Source organism: Macaca thibetana, chromosome 3, assembly GCF_024542745.1.
Source record: "Macaca thibetana thibetana isolate TM-01 chromosome 3, ASM2454274v1, whole genome shotgun sequence".
NCBI classification, from domain to species: domain Eukaryota; kingdom Metazoa; phylum Chordata; class Mammalia; order Primates; family Cercopithecidae; genus Macaca; species Macaca thibetana.
In genome coordinates this window covers 425,646-444,798 of record NC_065580.1, presented here as the reverse complement: position 1 = coordinate 444,798, position 19,153 = coordinate 425,646, and the positions used below count along the sequence as shown (strand labels likewise).

At 47.3% G+C, this 19,153-nt stretch overlaps 1 protein-coding gene and 1 long non-coding RNA gene across 9 annotated transcripts in view; one reads left to right on the top strand and one right to left on the bottom strand.

Annotated features, from left to right (window-relative positions):
* The window catches only part of DYNC2I1 (dynein 2 intermediate chain 1), an 850,736-nt gene that overhangs the window by 814,636 nt on the left and 16,947 nt on the right, over window positions 1-19,153 (top strand). Inside the window, 9 exon segments of the mRNA XM_050785712.1 lie at window positions 2,875-3,004; window positions 6,343-6,515; window positions 7,500-7,662; window positions 10,147-10,260; window positions 10,362-10,423; window positions 10,950-11,001; window positions 14,946-15,006; window positions 18,511-18,610; window positions 18,800-18,931. Coding sequence (XP_050641669.1) covers window positions 2,875-3,004; window positions 6,343-6,515; window positions 7,500-7,662; window positions 10,147-10,260; window positions 10,362-10,423; window positions 10,950-11,001; window positions 14,946-15,006; window positions 18,511-18,610; window positions 18,800-18,931 — 987 coding nt within the window.
* LOC126951549 (uncharacterized) lies at window positions 352-1,597 on the bottom strand. 8 transcript variants are annotated; one of them, XR_007724518.1, is made up of 5 exons: window positions 1,246-1,597; window positions 1,059-1,172; window positions 873-984; window positions 649-722; window positions 352-420 (listed from the first exon to the last, which is right to left on the bottom strand). It is a non-coding gene; the product is annotated as an uncharacterized LOC126951549 (long non-coding RNA). The 8 variants fall into 8 exon arrangements; XR_007724513.1 differs by lacking the exon at window positions 352-420 and adding an exon at window positions 477-534 and having other exon boundaries at window positions 611-722; XR_007724516.1 differs by lacking the exon at window positions 352-420 and adding an exon at window positions 504-572 and having other exon boundaries at window positions 611-685; window positions 797-909; window positions 947-1,172.

The following is a 19,153-nucleotide window of genomic DNA, read 5'->3' as shown; positions in this document are numbered from 1 at the left end:
AAAAAATTTTAAATCCATACAAAGAGACATGAAAGAGGCCTGTGAAGCTGCAGGTACTTTAGTGGTTATCACCTCATGGCCGTGGGTCTCGTCTGACCCCCCTGCCCACTCCACCACCCACCCCATCGGTTATTTTGAAACAAATCCCAATCATCTAACTTTGCCTCCAAATAGAGTTCATTATGAATCTCAAAAAGCAGAGAGTGTCTAAAAGAGTAATTAGTAATAACTTAAAATGCAGTCAGCTGTGAAGTCGGCATTCACATTTCCCCAGCTGTCTCATCACTTTCTTGTATGGAAGCTTAGCACTTGAGTCTGCTGCAGCACTGAAGTGGAACATTGTGAAACTTTGACACGCTGATTGAGATTAAGGATGATTTGAAACCTCGACATGCTGGTTGACATTAAGGATTGTGAAACCTCAACACACTGATTGAGATTAAGGATGATCATGAAACCTCAACACGCTGGTTGAGATGAAGGATGATCATGGAACCTCGACACGCTGGTTGAGATGAAGGATGATCGTGGAACCTCGACACGCTGGTTGAGATGAAGGATGATCGTGAAACCTCGACACGCTGGTTGAGATTAAGGATGATCGTGAAACCTCGACACGCTGGTTGAGATGAAGGATGATCGTGGAACCTCGACACGCTGGTTGAGATGAAGGATGATCGTGAACCTCGACACGCTGGTTGAAATGAAGGATGATCGTGAACCTCGACACGCTGGTTGAGATTAAGGATGATCGTGAAATCTCGACACGCTGGTTGAATTAAGGATGATCGTGAACCTCGACACGCTGGTTGAGATGAAGGATGATCGTGAAACCTCGACACGCTGGTTGAGATGAAGGATGATCGTGAAACCTCGACACGCTGGTTGAGATTAAGGATGATCGTGAACCTCGACACGCTGGTTGAAATGAAGGATGATCGTGAACCTCGACACGCTGGTTGAGATGAAGGATGATCGTGGAACCTCGACACGCTGGTTGAAATGAAGGATGATCGTGAACCTCGACACGCTGGTTGAAATGAAGGATGATCGTGAACCTCGACACGCTGGTTGAGATGAAGGATGATCGTGGAACCTCGACACGCTGGTTGAGATTAAGGATGATCGTGAAACCTCGACACACTGGTTGAGATTAAGGATGATTGTGAAATCTCGACATGCTGGTTGAGATTAAGGATGATCGTGAAACCTTGACACACTGGTTGAGATTAAGGATTGTGAAACCTCAACACGCTGGTTGACATTAAGGATGATTGTGAAACCTGGACATGCCGGTTGACATTAAGGATGATTGTGAAACCTCAACACACTGTTGAGATTAAGGATGTTTGTGAAGCATCGACGTGCTGATTGACATTATGGATGATCCTCAGACACTAATCTGAGCACGTGGTGGTCATGTAGTCACTCTGTTGCAATTATGTAGGAATCTATGGTTTATGAAATATGATTATGATTTTACACGATTTATGATTTGTATCACATTTTGTTTTAGTGTAAGTTCTAAGTGTTCTAGTTCTAAGTTCTAGTGTAAGTTCTCATCTCTAAGATGAGAGAGCGCTTGGGTGCAAGGTGAGGTGGATAGGGAAGGAGGGAGGACAGAGGGTGACCAGCCTGGGGCCATCCCTGAACTCACAGCTCTCCTGTCTGGTCTGTGGCCTGGACACACTCCTGCAGGTCCTCAGTAAACACTCCCTGCTTTCTTCATTCCCGTCCGGTGTTTCTCACAAGACACTTCCTGTCTCCTCACACAGATCCTATCGAGTCTCATTAAACGCTCCCTGCCTTACACACTCCACCCTCTGCCTCTCACTAAACACTCCCTGCCCTCCACACTCCACCCTCCATCTCTCACTAAACACTCCTTTTCTTGCCCGTTCCCATCCTGTCATTTCTCACTTCAAATCTCCTGCCTTCCATACTCTCTTCCCGTCAGTTCTCATTAACATTTTCTTCCTTCTTCCCACCCATCTTGTCAGTCCTCACTACAGGTTCCCTTTCTGGCACAAATCCTATCAATTCTCACTCAATGTTTCCTGCCTCCCGCCCTCCTGTTCTGTCCGTTCACATGAAACATTATCTGCCTTCCTCACTCCCGTACGTTCGGCTTTCACTGTCTGTTTCTGCCTTCGTCACTCTCACACAGTCAGCTCTCACTCAGCATTTCCTATCTCCCACTCTCCCATATTCTGTCAGTTCTCACTCAATATTCCCGGCTGTCCTGACCCTGAGTGTTCAGGTCACGTCAGTTCCCACTGAACACTTGCTGACCTCAGTTTTTACTACGCAGCCCCCTCTTCCTCACACAAATCCTGTCGCTTCTCACTGAACACCCTCTGCCTTCCTCACTTTCCTTCTGTTAGTTCTCAGGAACATTTCTAGTTCTTTTTCCATCAGTCCTGTTGTGTCTCCCAATCTCTCTCTGCACCGTCAAATCCTAAGGATGCTCCTGGAACGATGACAGTGTTTTACCACTCACTCTGGCTTTTTACTGAAACCCGGTAAGAGAGACTCAGTGGGTTCATGACTGTTCTTTACACTGCTTTGTTCATTTATAAATGCTGGATATCCAGCCCTCCCTCCCACTGTGATTTTTAGCAGTGTATGTGGCATGAAAAACAACATTCAGGGCAAATGATGGTTCTCTTGTGGAGTTTGTTTTAGTTAATCTTATTGTATTAGTTTTCAGTATTGTGCATAAAGGACCATATCGTTTTTCTTGTAGTTATGATAGTGTCGTGGATCTAGGCAGTTATTTGCAGATCTGGATAAGATGAAAAGGTAATTTTTTTTTTGGGAAAAGATAGTCCTTTGTAAAGTTTTTATTAAAGACTACTCACTTATGTCTGACAGGTGATGGCTGTTTTGCTGGAAGAGGATCGCTTGGCAGCTGAACCCAGCTGGAATCTTAGGGCTCAAGACAGGGCCCTGTATTTTAGTGACAGCTCATCTCAGCTGAACACCAGCCTGCCATTCCTTCAAAGTAAGAGGCTGTTCTCAAATACGATTTTAAATCCAGTGACTAAACATTCATGTTGAAATAATAATTTGTAGTATTACATTTTATTTTAATGTGATGGGGTTTACTGTACATAAAATTGAGAAAGACTGAGTTTCTGCAGAATTCAAAAGTGAGTGGTTAGTTTTTCCCCCTTAAGTGTGTATGTTAAATTTGTGATTAAGGATTTTAATAAGATGAATAGAAGAGGGATCCACAGTAATGTAAACAAGTGAGATTGTTTAAATGAATGGGAACTGAGATTTTCTATGTGTTTGAAATCCTATTTTCTTTTCTCTTCCAGTTACTCAGTTTCTTTTCATGAGATAGAGTAGAAGAAATAGTTGGACGAGCATGAGAGAGTGTTCAGGTCAAAATTGTGTTAATAGTTTAGACATAGATACGAGTAAGATGCTTAACATTTAGTGTAGATAGAATTAGATTTTTAGGTTGATCCGTGGTTATGGAACATAAAACGGGAAGCAAAACCCAGGATCTCAAACAGAAAAAAAAGTGCAGTTGCATGTAACTGTTTAATCACTTCAGACAAACTGCATTTGCAAGACCAAATTTAAATTTCTTGAGCTAGTAACCTCTTTGTCTCTGAAAAAGTGGCTGTCAGGTACCAGAGGGCAGCCATGGTCCTGGTTTTTGTGGAGAACCAGCAGGGGCGGTGTGTGTGGCCGTCCGCTTGGCAGCAGGTGCAGGGGTGCTGCAGGGCAAACGTGCTTCAGGGCATGTGTGAGGCCAGAGCAGTTGGTACCACTGTTCTAGGCATTTCTTCCATCCTGCCTGCTATGCAGAGATTTCAGTTTAACAAAAATGGCATTGTTAATTTAACAAGTCTTCACATTCTTTGAGAGAGTTTTCTTTTCCTGTTAGAAAAATAAATCTCTGTACCTGTGTAATTCAACACATTGGCATCCACACTCCCACACCCAGCACACACCAAGAAGGGAACCAAGTGTATGCGGCCCCCAGAGAGCTGATGCTGAGCAGTGACAGCAGGTGCATGAGAGCGGCAATGGCGCCATGGCCTCCGTTGGAGAACACATGAAGTGTGTGTGTGTACTACAGTGCTGCTGCCTCCGTCGGAGAACACATGATGTGCATGTGTGTACCACAGCATGTGGCCTTTGTTGGAGAACACGTGAAGTGTGTGTGCATACCACAGTGCGCAGCCTCTGTCAGGGAACACGTGAAGTGTGTGTGTGTGTGTGTGTACCGCAGTGCGGCCTCCATCAGGAACACGTGAAGTGTGTGTGTGTGTGTACCGCAGTGCGGCCTCCATCAGGAACACGTGAAGTGTGTGTGTGTGTGTACCGCAGTGCGGCCTCCATCAGGAACACGTGAAGTGTGTGTGTGTGTGTACCGCAGTGCGGCCTCCATCAGGAACACGGAAGTGTGTGTGTGTGTGTGTACTGCAGCGCGGCCTCCCTCAGGAACACGTGAAGTGTGTATGTGTGCTGCAGCGCGTGGCCTCCATCGGGAACACGTGAAGTGTGCGTGCGTACCGTAGAGCCGGGCTGCTGTCGGGGAACATGTGAAGTGTGCGTGCGTACCACAGCACCGGGCCTCCGTCGGGAACACGTGAAGTGTGTGTGTGTACTGCACTTCCCACATGTTCAAGGAGCAGAAGGTCTTGTTTGCTTATTTTTGTGTTTTGGTAAAATGAATATTGAGATAGCAGAAGGAACATGAGACTCCAAGAGAAGCATGAGATGGAATGTGTGGGTTGTCTCACCCTGCAAATCCAGGATTTGACTCACATTAGATTCTGATCTGTGATCAGATGTAGAGATCCTTCAGCCTTCCTAGGATCCACCCAGTACCCTCATCACTGTTAAAACACGCGGCAGAACGACGCAGCCGGCGGGGTCGTCCCCACCACTGTTAAAACACGCGGCAGAATGACGCAGCCGGCGGGTCGTTCATCTGACGAATGAACGACATCCATAGGGGGTGCCATGCCCTGGGCACTGTCAGGGAGCTGCAGTTCAGCAGTGAGTAGGACGACAGCAACTCTGCCCTCCTGAACTTGTGTTTCGGCGGGTCAAGTAGACTCTGCACTGGCTGCACAGGTCAACATACAGTCTATCCGAGAGGGTTAAGTTCTAAGGAGAAAAATACAGTTCTGATAGAGGAGGCCTCACTGTGAGTGAAAACCGGACAGAGATGAGAGAGGGGCCACAAGGAGATGGGAGCTTCTGGAGGAGGGGCCACATGCACACAGGCCTGAGGGGTGGGCACACCTGTGCCTTGGGGAGAAGCGAGGAGACCACGGTGGCCAGCGGGAGGTGAGGTCGGGGCAGCGATGGGTCAGGCCTTGGTTGCCATCATAGTTCCGCTGTAACAGGAGGTACACGTTCCTAAAAGTCTCTACCCTGTGGAAGATTGCCAGTAAAAACCAGAGGGCTTAGGAGAAAACAGGGTCAGGTCACAGCACTCGAGAACCTCATCCTACTAAAAACATCTATTAAATACGGCACCTGGAAGAAGACCTGACGCTTGCTGGTGGAAGTGGCCCCAGAAGGCTGCAGCTATGAGCGATTGTGATGAGGTAGAAAGAGGGTTCCCTGGAATCGGAGGGGACGTCGTGACCCAGGTGTGGATGGTGTGGGTAGCAGGATGTGAACTGTGGGGCTGAGAGGTTTGTGGCATGTGCGTGTGGCTGGGGTTGACCGGGTACTGCTTTCCACATTGACTTGGCGCCTGCCAGTGGCGCGGTCCGGTTCTTTGACTGAAGTTATCGCCAGTCGTGGACTTCCCATCCTTCTATTTCATGAACTCCATCTCCATCTTCTGCCGATGTGTGGGAGCCGCTGGCACGGCCAGCAGTGGCAACAGTAATGCCTTGGAGTGCAGTCCCTCGCCAGGTGGAGCAGCGTCTGGAACGGCGCTCAGCCCCACGCAGCCTTTGAGGAGAGCAGTGTGCCACGTGGTGTTCCAATGCTGAAACCCCTGCAGCTGGCGTATTAGCAATGTTCTGAAGCAGAGGGGTGGCCAGGCTCACTCCAGTGCCTCCCAGCTCTGAGATCCTGACTCCTGGCATGTGGTGGGCAGCTGGTTTCTGTGTGAGTCGTTAGTGGAGCCACAGGTGTCTTGGCTGCATGCTACCACGTTTTAGCCAGACTGTGAGGTCAGCTTGGACAGAGTGTTCGGGCATAGGCTGTGGCCATTCATCAAAACCTATGTTTCATGTATGTTGGTTTTGAAAGGACCATGTTTGTTTCTTCATGAAGCTGATTTTTTTTTTTTTTTGAGTATTCGGAAGTGTGTTAATTTAGCTCACTAAAATGTGAACATATTTTTCTTCTCCCTAGATCGAAAAGTATCCTCCTTGCACGCCTCCCGAGTTCAGAGGCAGATGGTGGTCTCCGTTCACGACTTACCCGAGAAGGCCTTTGTGCCCCTGCTGGACAGCAAATACGTCCTCTGTGTGTGGGATATTTGGCAGCCTTCAGGGCCACAGAAGGTTCTGATATGTGAGTCCCAGGTACAGCTGAGGAGGAGAGTCGCGCATTTGATGGGAGGATGGGCGGTGGACAGAGCGTGGAGGTGCAGGCGTGGGGCGAGGCGCAGGGACAGGAGGTGGGCAGGAACTTACGGGCCATTCTCTGCCTCTCACAGCTGGCTTCAGCTGTGCTGTGGGTGCAGTGAGACGCGTGGGTGTGCTTGTTTTGACTCTGGAAATTCGTAGTTCAAAATGAGCAAACGAGAATTTTCACAGAGCAGCGCTTTAGGTCAGCTGAGAATTAGGAAATGGAGGTAGTTATAGGCTGAATGAAAATACTGGCCACGCTCGGCATAGCTCTGGGGCCCTCGTTGCCTGTTTTTCTGTCTTGCACTGTTTCGGTCCTGAGTGTTTTAGAGGTTTCTCAGACTGCGTTGAGGTTTCTTAGACTGTGTTGAAGTGTGCTGTCGCTCAGAGTCCTTCCGGAGGCTTCCCATTCACCGCCTAGGAGGCTGGCACTGAGGCTTGAGGACTGTGCAGTGAGGGGTCGGGGCTGCCTCTCTATGTTTGGGAAAATGTGCATTTGTATTTTCCTAGTTATGTATTCCCTGGCCTCAAAACCATTGATTTCCACAAAAATTGTAGAAAAACTGTTGAAATTGTAACTTTTGTAATACAAGATGTAAGTAAAACGGTGCAGGATGGAACTGCTACTTTTTTGAGGTTCAGCTGATTGGGTTGAGTGGATGGGCTCCTGGCAGGCTTTGTGTGACCAGATGAGTGTCAGCACCTTGCATTTGTGATCATAACAAGCCTACGGGGTTGGTTTCTCATCCCTGTTATTTCAGGAACCTGACAAGCCACCTTTTATTTCTGTGTGGGAGTTCACGTTCTGCTTACCGTGTCCTGCACGTGACTCCCGTGCAAAGTGAAACATGGTCAGACACCTCACTCAGTAAATGCAGCTTCTGTGAGCATGCTTCTCATATTCTTCAGTCATTGGCTTTCTGTGCATTTGTCTTTTAGGTCACGTGTTGCTGCTTGAGCCCATTCAAAGCATTTTTACTGTTTGCCGGAACAGCGCACGGCTCAGTCGTCGTCTGGGATTTGAGAGAAGACTCAAGGTTGCATCACTCTATGAAGCTGAGCGATGGTTTCTGGACATTCCGGACGGCCACGTTTTCCACCGGTCAGTGTCATCCACCTGCCAATTGTGTGTCTTCTAAAAAGCCACACAGATTTGAAGAACAAAGCTTTACATGAATTTGCATTTACTTATTCACATTGTCTCAGAGGATGGGGTCTGACTCATGGGCAAAAGAGGCATTTGACAAATATAAAAAACAAAAATCAATTCTAATCATGATTATGCAGTGGCCAAGAATGACTCGAATTTCCTTTCTTATTACATTTATGGATTCCAAAAAATCCTCAATGATATTACCTTTAGTTTTAAAGTAGCTTGAGGCATCTTGGCACGTGTGTCCTCCAGGACAAAGGTAACTCACACTCACGTGAGCAAAGCCAGTCACCCTGAGTGCCGCCTGGAACCAGCACAGTTGGGCCTCCCTGAGCCTCGGCTTGACTCGGGTGGACGTTCATACCACGCCGTGCCCAGACACCACAGCAGGCACCCGGCATAAGTGTTTCCCATGTTCTGGGACTCGCCCTGGTGCGTAGCGTACATCATCTCATTTAATTCCCCTGATAGTCCTGAGTCCCAGCTCCACGGGAAGATGCAGCATTTGTCTGAGGTCACGCTGACCACATGGCGGGGCCTGCCCTCGGACCCCGTGCCACGCCCTGCACCACCTCTTCCCGTAGGGGCTGGGGTGCTGTGGACTGAAGGTGCAGGCCAAGCTCATCACTCACCCCTCTGTGTGGCTTTCTTATCGTAGATATGTTGCGTGTCTGTCTGTGTTTGACATGTGTATCTGTACATTGTACATAAGAGAGGCACTTTTTAAATTCCCCAACCATGAATTGTGCCTCTCTGTGTGGGGCAATATTACACTGTTAAGACTGTTTGAATTTACAGGTAACTTTTGGGTTGCGATGCTATTTTAAAAGATATCTTTTAAATAAATAATCTTCGCCTTTTCTAACTGCTGCTGCTATTACTAAAAAGTTTTTGAATGCAGCACCATTTTCAAAAACAGTAAACCTCTAGAGTATACATACAAATAAATTATTCCATTAAAATGCATCCTTCTTTTTTTTTTTGAGATGGGTCTGGCTCTGTAGCCCAGACTGGAATACAGTGGTGCGATCTTAGCTCACTGCAATTTCTGCCTCCTGGGTTCAAGCGATTCTCCTGCCTCAGCCTCCTGAGTATCTGGAATTACAGGTGCCCACCACCAATGCCTGGCTCATTTCTTTATTTTTAGTAGAGACGGGGTTTCTCCATGTTGGTCAGGCTGGTCTTGAACTCCTGACTTCAGGTGATCTGCCCGCCTCGGCCTCCCAAAGTGCTGGGATTACAGGCATAAACCACCGCGCCTGGCCTTGTCTTTGAAATATTATCAATAAAACCTACAAAGTTTTAAATAAACTCTCAGTAGTGAGGAGCTGTGGAACTTCTGATTCAGACCATGAGTCAGAGGAACCAAATTCTCGCCCGAGAGACCAGCCCTTTCCTCAGTCAAGCCATCAGCGCTTCATCTGGGTCCTTTCCCTTAAACACCCTATAATTTCTTCTTAATTTCTGAGATGATTTTGTCTTTTTCTTCAGTTTTTTTCCCGAGTTCAATCCCAATTCTCATTTCATTTCTTGCTTTCTTGGGTCCAATTCTGTTCCTGATTTCTGATTCCCGGTGTTTTTTTCTTGTTTGTTGTTTTGATATGTTTCTAGATGCCCTTTGAGGAGATGTGATTCCATTTGGAACGTTGAGTTTTGTGTCTTTTGCCTTGTGCTTGTTTTTAGGAGGGAGAATTTTCATCAGCTGAAATGCTTTGATTACATTTTTTTCTGTTTTCTTCTTATAGTAGCTTTCTATGGAGTTTGGCTTTTTTCTGCTCATAGGCATTCCGTAGATGGATATTTTAAGTCAGTGAGCTTTGCTTTGTTGATTCGTGACAGGTATCTTTTTAGTGGGCATTGTGCCTTAAGGTGGTAGGTGGAGTGGGTTTGCCGTTCCTTTGGTTTTGCAAACTCCTGGATTTCCCTCTTCTGGCAGTTGTCGGGTGTGTGTGGAGGTCACCTCCCTTTCCTGGTCACATTCCCCTTCCCATGAGCCATGCTGCTCCGACCTCCTCTGCCTCCCAGCTCCTTCCCCTCAGTTGCTTGAGTGACCCCCAGGATCTGGCCTCGCAGAGACTCTCTCTGTCTGAGTTTTCTTTCGGGCTGTGTGGCATGCTGTCTTTGGGTGGTGGGCTTTAGCTTTCTTCCTGCCCTCCAGACCCGTAGACCCACAGGGCCAGCGAGCTCTGTGGGAACTGACGCTTTCTTACTGGAGAGCGGGGGCTGGGGCCCCTGTGTCCTAGGAATGTGAAAGTTGTGGTCCTGTGTCAGTCGTATGTGGTCCATGTTGGTCCTGGGGTGTTTTGGGAAGATGTGTGGAGAGAGTCAGATTTGTGAGACCCAGAAGCACCTCATGTTTGTCCATGTGTGATGCCAGCTACATTTCTGCAACTTATTACTTACACGTGGGTGCTGTGGGATTTTGAACTCCAGATGGAATCCTTACCTCAGTAAACCACCAAAGCCCTCTGCAAGCAGTAGAACCTATCTCGACGTCCGTCCACAAAAAGCAGAGCTTTGTGCTTTCGCCCTTTTCGACTCAGGAAGGTACGTGATTCTTCACTTTCTTAAAATTCTTAATCACTAGTTGTGAAATATGGTTTCCTTATGTAAAGCCATTTCTTTCTTTTTGTTTCTGTTTTCATCAGAAATGTCAGGTTTGTCCTTCCACATCGCTTCCTTGGATGAGAGTGGGGTTCTCAACGTGTGGGTGAGTAGTGGTCCGGGCCAGGCACATGCGGGGCCTGAGTGAGGTGGTCTGGGTGGAGGTGGCGCCTGAATGGCGCAGGGGGCAAGGCCCAATTAGCTATAGTGGGAAATGGAGAGCAAGACGGCTTACTGGTCCTGAGCAGAAGGGATGCAGAAGGTCACACATGGCAAGTTTGGGGCCCTTTCATGACAGCGAAATAGGAATTGCACACAGGGCTTTGGGAACGTGGAATGAAAGTGGGAAGGGAACAGAATGTTAGGGCCAAGGTCACGCTGGATTGGCTTGTCCTGGAGGATGCGCCAAGACTGTTGATTAAGTCACCAAGTGAAGAGAACACGAGGAGATCAAAGCAAAGGAGTCAGCTTGTAGAGCATTAGTTCTGAGGCTAAAGATCAGTGTCTTTTTCTGGAGCAGTTACGTTGTAGTGCCTAATATAGCACTCCATCTTAATTAGAGCTATGCTTTGCTTAGGTTGTATCAGAATTATAAAATGTATCAATATTCATTTTCAATGTTCTATTTTTAGGTGGTTGTTGAATTACCAAAGGCAGACATCGCAGGTTCAGTAAGTGATTTAGGTAACTATTAAGTAAAAAAATGAATTTTAGTGTTTTCTAAAATGAATAGAGATTAAAGGCACTGATAAGTGTGGCCAGGCGCAGTGGCTCACGCCTGCTGGGAGAGGCTGAGGCAGGAAGATCGCTTGAGCCCAGGAGTTTGAGACCAGCCTGGGCCACATAGCAAGACTCCGTCTGTACCAAAAAATTCAAAAATTGGCTGGGCGTGGTGGTGCACACCTGTAGTCCCAGCTGCTTGGTAGGCTAAAGCGGGAGGATTGCTTGAGCCTAGGAGTTTGAGGCTGCAGTGAGCCATGATCTTGCCACTGCACTCCAGCCTGCGTGATGGAATGAGACCTTGTTTCTCTGTTTAAAAAAAAAAAAAACCAATAACTGCTTTGAAAAATATAAATTACTACCTGAAAAATGAAAATTAAAGTTGTATGTCATATAACCCTATCAACTGTTGAACAGGTGTCTCAATTAACTAGAATAATCAAATTTTTTTTTTTTTTTTTTTTTTTTTGAGACAGAGTCTTGCTCTGTCGCCCAGGCTGGTACAGTGGTGTGATCTGGGCTCACTGCAATCTCTGCCTCCTGGGTTCAAGCAGTTCTCCTGCCTCAACCTCCCAAGTAGCTGGGACTACAGGTGTGCACCACCAGGCCTGGCTAATTTTTGTATTTTTAGTAGAGACAGGGTTTCACCATGTTGGTCAGGCTGGTCTCAAACTCCTGACTTCAGGTGATCCACCTGCCTTGGCCTCCCAAAGTGCTGGGATTACAGGCGTGAGCCACCACATCCAGCCTCTGAGTGAATGTTTTGATTTTAGTAGGATTTAATGAGTTCTGTTTACAACTGAGTACCATTCAGTTCTGTCAGACAAGTCAAGGACAGCCGTGTTCTGCAGCTGTTTCCTACATATTTCAGGTGTCCGAGTCTTTCAGTGCGCATTCATTTTGGGGCTTCTTCCTTTCGGTTTTGGATTCACAACCCCAGGGCGTATCAGGAACACTGGATGCTGCCCCTGAGGGCCGTTAGACTGGATCCCAGGATGGCAAAGGTCCCCGGGTCTGGGCAGAGCAGAAGCGACTTGAAGCAAAGCTAACAGCACCTCTCACAGCTGGCTGCTCTTGATGCTATGGAGTACGATTTTCAGTTCCAGAAAGGGCTCAGAAGTGACGGAGTAATTCAGTCCTGTTGTGTTCTGTGGTTGAGATTAGCCCATGTTTTGATCTCCACTTCCTTCTCACCTCATTGGCTTCCCACCACCCAGTTTGTAATGACGAGCTCCCCTTCCACCTTGCTTGTATCAGGGGTATTTTCCCGTGTAGATCTGGCAAAAAATAATATGAATGAGACCGGCTTTGTTCCTAACCTCTTGAGATTCGGGAAGAGGGCGCTTTGGCCCTTGGAGCAAATGCTGTGTGCTCTGTATTCACACGTCTGTGGTGGCCCTTACAAATTGACTCTTGATTCTGACTTCAGTAAAAATAAGACAGTCGTGGCATTCATTTCACTAGTAGATGCTTTAGAGGTAGAATCACCATGTTTCTCAATGTGTTCTTCACGCGGCACCCTCTGCTCATGGAACCATTCTGCTCTGTGTTGTCCGCTCCAGGCTGCCCCTAGAATCCCGGAGCGTCAGAGCTAGGGAGCCTGGCAGGGGTCCTGGTGCCTCCTTCTCAATGTACACAGGTCACGGGGTGGGTTAGTGATGGGGTGAGACCCACATAGTCGGTCTCAGCACCAGCCCCCCCTTCACACCCAGGGTTCTGCCCCAAATGCCCAGAACTCTTTTTTTTTTTTTTTTTTTTTTTTTTTTGAGGCGGAGTCTCGCTCTGTTGCCCGGGCTGGAGTGCAGTGGCTGGATCTCAGCTCACTGCAAGCTCCGCCTCCCGAGTTTACGCCATTCTCCTGCCTCAGCCTCCCGAGTAGCTGGGACTACAGGCGCCGCCACCTCGCCCGGCTAGTTTTTTTTTTGTATTTTTTGGTAGAGATGGGGTTTCACCGTGTTAGCCAGGATGGTTTCGATCTCCTGACCTCGTGACCCACCCGTCTCGGCCTCCCAAAGTGCTGGGATTACAGGCTTGAGCCACCGCGCCCGGCCTGATGCCCAGAACTCTTGTGACCTTGAGAGTTCGCCTTGAGGCTGGTTGTACCATTAACTTGTTATGTGATCAAGGTATTTGTCAAACAATTACGGATGGTACTGAGGAGATCATTTCTGTCCATAGTCAGGTGATAATCTGGCTATGGAGACAAAATCATTTTGCATAAAAAGTATTTGCATACAAATGTTTTGTAGTACATGATAATCATATAAAGAATATCCTGGAGGGTGAGTATTTCATTTAAAAATATTGCTGTATAGAAACACCCTTTCTTCACTGAACCACTTACCAAAATTGCTACCATGTTCCAGCCTTGCCTTTAGGAAGGGAGGACGTTCAGACCAGCCCGTTGTTCACGGTGGCTGCCAGCTCTTTGTGTAGGCGTTGGATGAGTGGCTGTTGGAGAGCTCAAGTCTCAGAAGGAGGCAGCCAGCATCTTTTTATGAAGCGTTCTCTGCATAAGCGAGGTCCAGTCCTAGGTGCTAGGAGACCTGGGCGAAGACCCCAGTCCGGGAGAGGGCGACTGGCGGTGGACTTCCTGGAGCGGAGGCCCAGCAATAGGGCCCGGCCAGAAAGGCTGCCCGTGGGCGGTGGCGTGTAGGGGCCAGTGGGAAGGCCTGGCCAGAAAGGCTGCCCATGGGTGGTGGTGTGTAGGGGCCCAGCTGGAAAGGGCCTGACCAGAAAGGCTGCCCGTGGGCAATGGTGTGTAGGGGCCCAGCTGGAAAGGGCCTGGCCAGAAAGGCTGCCCGTGGGCAATGGTGTGTAGGGGCCCAGCTGGAAAGGGCCTGGCCAGAAAGGCTGCCCGTGGGCAATGGTGTGTAGGGGCCCAGCTGGAAAGGGCCTGGCCAGAAAGGCTGCCTGTGGGCTGTGGCATGTAGGGGCCAGTGGGAGGGCCCGGCCAGAAAAGCTGCCCATGGCCGGTGGTGTGGGAGCCGAGATGCCAGGTGGGGGGTGTGCCGGGAAGCTACACATTTGTGAATGGCAGCGTTGACCCTTCTTCACTGTGGTTGTGACTGGCAGGAGATACGCAGCAGCTACAGGGACCCGGCCCAGCTGCAGATTGGGTTTATTTCTATCTGCTTTTAATTCACCTGCCCCCAGAGTTCTAGGCAATGCCTTACCCAGAATTTGGGTTTTAACATCCATAGATTTCTAATTTTTCTCCTTGTGGTAGTTTTAGAGAAAAAGTGATATTGGGAGCAGACATAGGAGGCAAAACCAGTGGATGGCCAAGGAGCCAGAGCTGTAGCCATGAATGCTTTCAGGGAAGGAAAAGAAAAGCAGTCAGGCCTCAGAGCCGTGGCTCTGTGTTGTTTGAGAAGGAAGCTGGAGAAGCTGCTGGAACAAAGAGTGAGGCCAGATGCACTTGGCTGAGGAGCCACTCTGCCTTCTGTACGTTCTGCCCGGAGACCAGCAGATTTCTGAGTCTCTGGGATGGTGGAAGGAGAGGTCCTGCAACTTTCCTGTAGGCGTTGGAGCCTCGGTAGACATTCACAGGGCAACGTTTGCTGCTGTGATCTAAGGCTTGTTTAGTGTATGTACATTCATACGCATGTACGGATTGCTTACCGCCCTTATTTTATCAGATCTAAAGATATAAAGGCTCTCAGATCATGGTTCTACAATCTTTCTTCCCATAAGACTTTGAACTGCGAATTCTGGATTCTTCTCCTAAGGGAGTATACATGAACCTCACCCAGAGGACGGAAGGGATGCTGTGTATTGATTTGCATTTGATGTTATTTCGTAACACAGATATTTAGGCAATGAAAAATGATTCCAGGCAACTATAACTAGATTTTGATTTAGCTTCTATTGAAAGGTGCATTGATTTTGGTTCATCTTTTTTTTAGGCCTGATGCCTGGAGGGAGGGTCAAGCTGGTACATAGTGCTCTGATCCAGTTGGGTGACAGGTAAGATGTGAGGGAAAACACTTCACTATTTCACAAAGACCTAGAAGGAAAATAACACTGGGGAATTGCATATATGGTAAATGGCGAGCTTTTGCGATGAAGACGTCCATTTTCTCACATTGTTTTTTTTATTGTTTTATTAGTCTATTATTTTTATTTTTCTATTTTTTTGAGATGGAGTTTCGCTCTTGTTGCCCTGGCTGGAGTGCAGTGGCGCAATCTCGGCTCACTGCAACCTCTGCCTCCCTGGTTCAAGCGATTCTCCTGCCTCAGCCTCCTGAGTAGCTGGGATTACAGGTGCCCGCCACCATGCCTGGCTAATTTTTGTATTTTTAGTAGAGACGGGGTTTCATCATACTGATCAGGCTGGTCTCAAACTCCTGACCTCAGGTGATGGACGCGCCTCGGCCTCCCAAAGTGCTGGAATTACAGGTATGAGCCACCGCACCTGGCCTTGTTAGTCTATTATTAATGAGTGAATGTAATAGATGCAGCTTCCAGGTGTAGAGCTAACATTTTGTCTTTAAGTAGAGGTTATTTTCTGTCTTTTAAATTGGTCCTATTTAACTATTCTTCAGTTTTCATGCCGCCCCAAACTTAAAAGTTTCAGGAACTGGAAACATTGATAAAAAGTTTTATTCAGAGATTTAGATTTCTGCTTTTACTCACATAACTTAATATGACATAAAAATTCTTCACAAATGTATAAATATTGTTTGTGGTATTTATATGTTTTATGTTAATTTATTTCTTAAAGTATCTCTTATCGTTTACTGCACTCAGGGGTCAACTATCAACATGTGAATTACCCTTGAAAAATTTTTGGGCCTGGTTCTTCCTAATCAGAAAACCTGTGGGTTGTGTTAATGAATTCATGCATGCTTGGAGACTTTAAATCAACTACAGTTGTAATTAGTAATTACAACTAATTATGAAAGAGAGTTATATTTTAAAAAGTCATTTACTGTATTGCAGAGCCAAACGTACATGGTTCCTGAGCGAGCCCCTGACCCCTGCAGCCTCTGCAGTTCCCCTGTTGAGTTTCTTTACGACTTTTTATCTCTGCTAGGGTCCTTACCGCTTTATACTGTGCGTTGTATTTATCTTTAATTATCAGCTTCTCCTGTACTTAACTGCACACACACTCTTTGAAGGAAAGTGTGTAATGTGTCCGACGTTTGGGTTTTTTCATACCCAAAAACTCTTAGCAGTGTCTTCCTGAGATCCACGCATAATAAATGTTCCCTCAGACTCTGCTCAACCAACCATATTGAGCTTATTCTGTGTGCCAGGCTTTGTAGCACTAGTGGGGAGCACCTTCCCTCAAGGTGCTCCGAGAAGGAGGCAGACGAGTAAACGTTATGTGATTGCAGCGGGGGCTCCCTGCTTTCCCAGGAAGAAGGCTCTGCAGTGGAGTTCAGAGTGAGGATACTTCTCAGGGAGTTCCTTGGGCTCACTGCCTGGGAAAGGGTGGCGAGGAGGCAGAATGGGGCTGAGAGGAGAAGCTGAGCTGTGAGGCAGGCCCCACAGCCGACTCCCCAGGACCCGGGAGTTCTGAGCTGGAATGGCCTCCCAGAATCATGTGGCCGGGCCTTTATACCCCATATCCCGTCAGTCACTGAGCATGAGTGTGCCCGGGAGGTCATTGCCTGCGGGGAAGCAGGTCCCGCGGCTCTGCCTGCACCACCCCTGCAGCTGGGCCCCGTCCACTAGGGTCATCGTGCAGAGGACGAAGTGTGGTGTCAGGATGTGCACAGGGCTTGTGGGAGCTCAAAGGATGGAGGCAGCTTGGGGGATGGAGTGCAATGGGGACATCTTAAGGAGTCAAAGACTGAGATGGAGTTAGATGGTCAGAGGGAGCAGCACCTGGGGGTGCCCAGAGGCACATTTGGAGCTGTCAGTGGGTCTGATGTTGAGGGAGACAGGTGAGGCAGGCCCTAACGAGTCTGTCTGCTGTGCTAAAGGGTGTGGACATTAGTGTAAAGGTGGTCACGAGCCATTGCAGGATGTTGAGCCGAGAAGTAGTGCATCTTGTCTGTGATGTAGATGGGTCGGTGTGGTAGCGGTGTAAGTTGGGAACAGAGGAAGGGAGGCTGGAGTCAGGGAGAGCCGTTAGGTGGCTTCTGGAGTGACTGACGTGAACTACCAGGATCTGAACAAAGGCAGCATCACAGGTATAGAGGCTAAAGGGGTAGAACTTTAAAAACCCAGCAGCTCATCGATTATAGGAGCGGTGGGAGGGAGGAGCCTAGATTGGCCTCTGGCTCCACCAGCATGTCTGGTTGGTGACTGGGCACCATTTGCTAGGTGAGAATAAGAGTGGGGAGGGATGGGAGCAGCCTAGTGTGGTCCAGTGAGGACAGGCTGAGCTTGTGGTGCCCGTGGAGATGCCCAGGAACAAGGGGCCTCCATAACAGAAACCCCAGATGGAGGTAAGGATTTGAGAGTCATCAACTAAGAGGTGACATTTGCAGTCCTGAATGTGGACAGAAAGAGAACATTGGAAAGGAGGCTGATAGCACGGCCACATGCTGACTTTGATGATGTGGGTGTGGCAGATGGAGCAATTGTGGGCATCTCTCTGTTACAAATACATAGGCCATATAAAGGAAAAAATTAAGTATAGTTTTTAAAAGGAAAGGAAAATCTCTAAATGCCATAAACAGGAGAGAGCTTAAAGTTAGTGTCATAAGCTTTTGAGCTGCTGTGTGATTGCTTGGAGGCTGGATGTGAAGCCCAGGCTATCTCAGACCTTCTGAGCTGTCTCTGGGGCTTGAGCCCATGCAGAAACAGGTGATGCATTGGGTTTGCCTGAGGCAAGGAGGTAGAACTGAGACCCCTGCACAGGACTTTCAAACTCACTGCTCCTGCAGTGATAGGGAAATTCAGAAAGCCTCACCACAGCCAAGAGAAGACAGAGGAGCTTGGAAGAGCTTGAAGTCCTAAGCTGAGTGTATGTATGGCAACCTACAAGCTGAGATGTTAACATCACAGTTCTAGACCAGTGGCCTCAGTGGGTTCATAGTTAAAGAAGACACAAAACCTCCTGGTGGGTAAAGATAGTTTGCAAGTGGGGACTCACAGGATTCTCATGAGAAGCAGTCTGCTGCAGATGAGTTCACAACTACAAGCATGAAGAAACAGTGTACCTTGGTGCAAAAAGTAGGAGTCACACACTTAAGAACTTGAGACAGTTGTACAATCTAAAAGACATTTCTAGAAATGAAACTGTTATCTCTGAAATTTACAACCAAGTGAATGGTTACATAGCCGATTAGATATAGCTGAAGAAAGAATTAGTGAACAGAAGGATAAATCTGAAAAAACTATCAAGAGTGTAGTAGCAGAAAAAAATGGAAACAAAGAGTGGCTAAACCAGAGGAATGTGACATGGCCTGTTATATATCGAATGATGTATTGTAGTGCAAATGAGTGCTGATACCATCTTATTTTTAAAGTTTGAAAATAATCCATCTGTTCGTCTTTGTTACTTTATTTTTTCAGTCTTTCCCATAAAGATATTGAATTTTTGGGGACTACACAAACACTGAATGTTAAATTTCTGCCTTCAGACCCTAATCACTTCATTGTTGGCACAGACATGGTGAGTAGTATTTTAAATTTAATTCTATTACTCATTTTCCTTCTTTTCCTGAGTTACCTGATAAATATCTTGATTTAGGATTAACTTACTCTTTGCTTTTATAAAGTTTAAATTGTTTGAGGAACAGTAACTGTATCCAATCTCGTATCTAATGCACTTCTTAGTCACTCTTGGGCTTCTTTTTCACAGGGTCTCATAAGCCATGGCACAAGACAAGATTTGAGAGTGGCTCCCAAACTATTCAAACCTCAGCAACGTGGTATAAGGCCAGTAAAAGTTAATGTCATTGATTTTTCACCATTTGGAGAACCAATATTTTTGGTAAGAAAGTTTGTTTTTTAAAGCACCAATTCTTTTTTTCTTTTTTTGAGACAGGGTCTTGCTCTGTCATCTATGCTGGAGTGCAGTGGTGTGATCGTAGCTCACTGCAGCCTTGAACTCCTGGGCTCAAGTGGCCCTCCCACCTCAGCCTCCCAAGTAGCTGGGACCACAGGTACATGCCACTACACCTGGCTGATTAAAAAATACATATTTTTTTGTAGA